Source organism: Dermacentor andersoni, chromosome 7 (assembly GCF_023375885.2).
Source record: "Dermacentor andersoni chromosome 7, qqDerAnde1_hic_scaffold, whole genome shotgun sequence".
Classification (NCBI taxonomy): Eukaryota; Metazoa; Arthropoda; class Arachnida; order Ixodida; family Ixodidae; genus Dermacentor; species Dermacentor andersoni.
This window is the reverse complement of record NC_092820.1, coordinates 33,851,280-33,855,558: the sequence shown is the minus strand read 5'-3', so window position 1 is coordinate 33,855,558 and position 4,279 is coordinate 33,851,280. Positions and strand designations below refer to the sequence as shown.

Sequence of the window (4,279 nt, the reverse complement as noted above, 5' to 3'; positions counted from 1 at the left end):
GGGCCGATATACTGCAACAATTACAAAATACAGACCACCGATCTCTGTGGTACCCACAATACACTCCAGTTCTGGAGGGGATGAAATTTCAACGAAGACCATTGAAGTTTTATAAACAATAGCAACACCACCTCCTCTGGATCCTATGTCTTTGCGACAAGCCGTATAGTTCGGAGGAAGGAAATTAGCACTTTCGATTGATTTATTTAACCAAGTTTCAGTTACAATTACAATATCCGGTTCATGTTCCAAGAGGACAGCTTCCAAAAGTGAAGATTTGTTGCATATGCTCCGAGCATTGACGTTTAAAGCTACTAGTCTGTCAGGGACAATCGTGACTGCTGTCAGAGCTGTTTCGCCTCTCGTAGGGCTTTTCTCTGCCGCCTATGTTGCTACTTTTGTCACGACGACGCGGGTCCCGACATGGCCTACGTGAGGAAGTGTCATCGTCCCAGTAATACGCCTTGCCGTCCACGTAAAGCGTGTCATAAACTAGGCGCACTCGCTTCCCACTCGATTTCTCATTTTTAGCGCTTTCCCATAGGCACTTTCTCCTGTGCACCACGCTCTTTGAGAAGTCATCATTTATCGAAACATTCATGCCTTTCAACTTGGGACAGTTACTCATAATTTCCTGTTTTTCCTTGAAATCATACAGCCGGAAAATAACTGGTCGTGCTTTTGACTGCTTTTTTCCAAGACGGTGCATGCGCACAATGCTCCGGGAAGAAGTACCAATCACAGAAAATATTTTGTCCTGCATCAGTTTTGATAAATCTGCCTGTGTTTCATTGTCTTGCTCAGGCAAACCGAAGATGATAAGGTTATTGCGGCGCTGGAGACTTTCCATATCGTCAACTTTTCTAGATAGCACTGCGACTGTTTCATTCAGGCGAGACATCGTCCGCTGTGTGTCATCAAGTTTAGAAAAAGAAGACTCAATTTTAGTTAAGCGGTCTTCAATAAGTTTCATGGTGGCACCATTTTCTTTCACTTCTTTTTGAACTGTTCTCTGATCACGTTTAATGTCACCTAATGTCTTGCTCTGGTCTTTCAACGTTTGCATAATCTGTTCAAGTTTTTCATCTGTAGTCAAACTAGGGCCCGGATTCAACTCGACATCACCACTTGTGATAAGCTTGAGACATACAGACCAACAATCACATACAAGCAGCGCTAGAGTGCGGGGGCACGGCACGACAATCAGTGACAAATGATTACTTCTAAGTGAGGAAGTGTCGTGTCTCACCTGCAGACAAGCAAATACGAACACGTTGGAAGTCATGCTTGCATGCGTGCCGTGCCCGCAACTGAGTCTGGGGGGGGGGGGGTCCAGGGGCTTGTGTAAGTAGGGATCGGTCCGTGACTTGGTCGTCGATGATTGGTGGATGCTTCCGATATACGTATCGCCGTCGCACGTGCCCAGTAGTTGCGTCTGCAGTAGATCCTAAAGCCCCTTAAACTTCGCAAAGTAGTGCCACGCTTTGAAGAATGCCGCCTCCTCCTCCAGTGCTCTGGCCGAAGCCGACGCCGCGTCGCTATTGGCCTAATGGCATCACGTGGCCCCTTGCGCCGGCTTCGTTTGTTTACAGTCGCGCTTCAGTGCCATCTTTGCTTGAGAAGCGGCGCTTGTTGGCGGTATTCTTTCCGTTCCTATTCTGTGTTGTTTTGATCTTGTGAACGCCTTGAAGGATGTTTTGTGGCAAGTGCGACGTCGCTTCACGTCCTTTTCTGTTACCATGACCTGCTGCGCGTTTGGATGCCAATATAGTTTTAGAAAAGGCAAGAATATGTTCGCGATACCATCCGGTAAGCGCAACGGGTTAAGAAGAAAGACATGCCTTCGCCCAATCGGGAGGGAGAACTTCCGACCAACTTCCTCCGCGCGACTATGCGATGTAAGTTGTGGCTCTCTCAGAGTATTGTATGTGCCAGGCTTGCGTATTGTGCTGCGGGCAATAACGTAGTAGATATTGCACAGTTCAGTGCATGTTGTCATTTGTACGCACGCTTTAACATGATTTTTACGCAACGTCTGCTTTGCTTATATGCACACTACGTGGTCGTGTTAGTCATGCTTGGTGCAGCAGCAGCAGCAAACGACTTTATTGGGGTCCTGAGGAGCTAAGCGGGGGCCTGTAGGTCCCTACCCAGCCGTTGGCTAGCCCCATGTCGGAACAGAGAGGCCATGCCTCTCCGCTCGTTCACGGGCCCTCTGGACAGCCAGGAGCTGGACGTCCTGCCTCGGGTCTGTAATGGCCTTCGTCCAGTCTTCTTCTGTATTAAAATCCTGTAACACAGGGCACTGCCAGAGCATGTGATTTAATGAGCTAAATTCAGTGCCACAATCTGGGCAGAGTGGATCGATGTCCGGGTGGAGGATGTTCAAAAAGCCCCTAGAGGGGTAGGACCCTGTCTGGAGCATGCGAAGCGTGCTAGCTTGTGGCCTGTTGAGTTTATGATGGGGGAAAGGAAAACTCTGCCTATTCCCTCTGTAATGAGAGGTGATTTCATGAAAAGTAACCAGTGGATCAGTGTGGACGAGCTCTCCCGAACTCTCCCGAGACACCATCCCGTCGCGGCATACAAAACCTCGCGCATGGTCGTGGGCTATCTCATTGGGGTTCAGGTGACCCGGTAATACATCTGGTCCCATGTGAGCTGGGAACCAGACTATGTGGTGAACAATGTCAGACGGGTGTTTGCCGTTTAGAATCCTGGCTGCTGCTTTGGCTATCAATCTCGATGCGAACGCTCTAACAGCTGCTCGGGAGTCCGGGTACACCGTAGTGCGTTTTGAGTCCAGTAATCCGAGAGCTATAGCAGCCTGTTCTGCAACATCGACCGAGGAGGTTTTCAGCGAGGCTGCCGAGAGGAGTTCTCCCCTGTCATCGACTACGGCTACGGAGAACCTGTTGGCACTGGCGTATCGCGCCGCGTCAACAAAGGTCTCCGTTCCGGATATGTTCTTTAGAAAAGCTCTAGCCCTCGCTAACCTTCGACCTTTATTGTGTTGGGGTGGACATTTCTTGGAAAAGGGTCTACAATAAAGGAGTTCCTTGTCTGAATATCAAGTTGCGTGATATTTCCCTGATTGAAGCTAGGATGGAGGCCTGCCGCATCCAGAAGTCTTCTGCCTGCTTTGGAATTTGATAATCTAATAATTTCTGATCTTTGTGCCTCTATTAATTCCGAAGTTGTGTTGTGTACTCCCAATGTCACGAGTTTCTCTGTGCTAGCCGTGATTGGCACGCCGATCACCCTTTTGATACTTTTGCGCATAAGCGTGTCTAATTTATCCATTTCTGTTTTCGTCCAATTGAGGGCCGCGACTATGTAAATGACATGGCTGATGAGGAAAGCATGGTGAGCCCTAAGGAGTATATCCTCGCCTATGCCACCTTTCTTGTTGGACACTCTCATAATTAATCTAACAATGTTTTCAGTTTTCGTGGTGAGTTGGGCTATAGTCTTAGCGGTGCATCCCTTTGAGTTTATTGAAAGCCCTAGTATTTTGATAGAGTCGACTCTCGGGATGGTGTGCCCATCTTTGGTACGAACGCTAATGGGCACCTGATCGAGTGGGGTGAGTCCCCTAGCACCTCGTCTAGCCTGTCTGTACAGCAGGAGTTCCGACTTTCCAGGCGAGAGTGCCAGTCCCGTACCTTTCAAGAAAGACTCTGTAACATCCAGAGCCTCCTGCAGAGCTTGTTCGACCGTAGCCTCCGATCCTCCAGGACACCAGATTGTAATATCGTCAGCATATAATGCATGACCTACGTAAGGAATTGCTGCAAGGCTTCCCGACAACTTGCGCATTGCTATATTAAACAGAAGGGGTGAGATAACTGCCCCTTGGGGAGTACCCCTGTTTCCGAGTGTGAAATATTCCGAGACTGATTGCCTCAACTTTATCGCCGCCGTCCTGCTCCCGAGGAAGGATGCAACGAAGCAGAATTTAACTCCTAAGTTCAAGGCCGATATCTCCTGAAGGATATAGTCATGTGCAATTGTATCGAATGCCTAGGATAGATCCAGTGCGAGGACCCCTTTTACATCTTTGCTTTGAGAGTCGATTATCTGTGTTTTGAGCAGGAGCATGACATCCTGCGTTGAAAGCAAGGGCCTGAAACCAACCATATTGTACGGGAATAGTTCGTTGCGCTCAATATGTCTCGATATCCTGTTATGCACTGCATGTTCCGCTACTTTGCTAATGCAAGAAGTAAGGGAGATAAGACGGAGGTTCTCCAAGCTGGGTGATTTACCTGGCTTGGGG

General features: G+C 48.6%; 1 protein-coding gene across 1 annotated transcript; it reads right to left on the bottom strand.

Moving 5' to 3' along the window:
* Positions 1 to 322: 322 nt before the first annotated feature.
* LOC140219554 (uncharacterized) lies at positions 323 to 850 on the bottom strand. The gene has a single exon (XM_072289444.1). The coding sequence runs from the start codon at positions 848 to 850 to the stop codon at positions 323 to 325; it is 528 nt and encodes a 175-aa protein (XP_072145545.1).
* Positions 851 to 4,279: the final 3,429 nt, after the last annotated feature.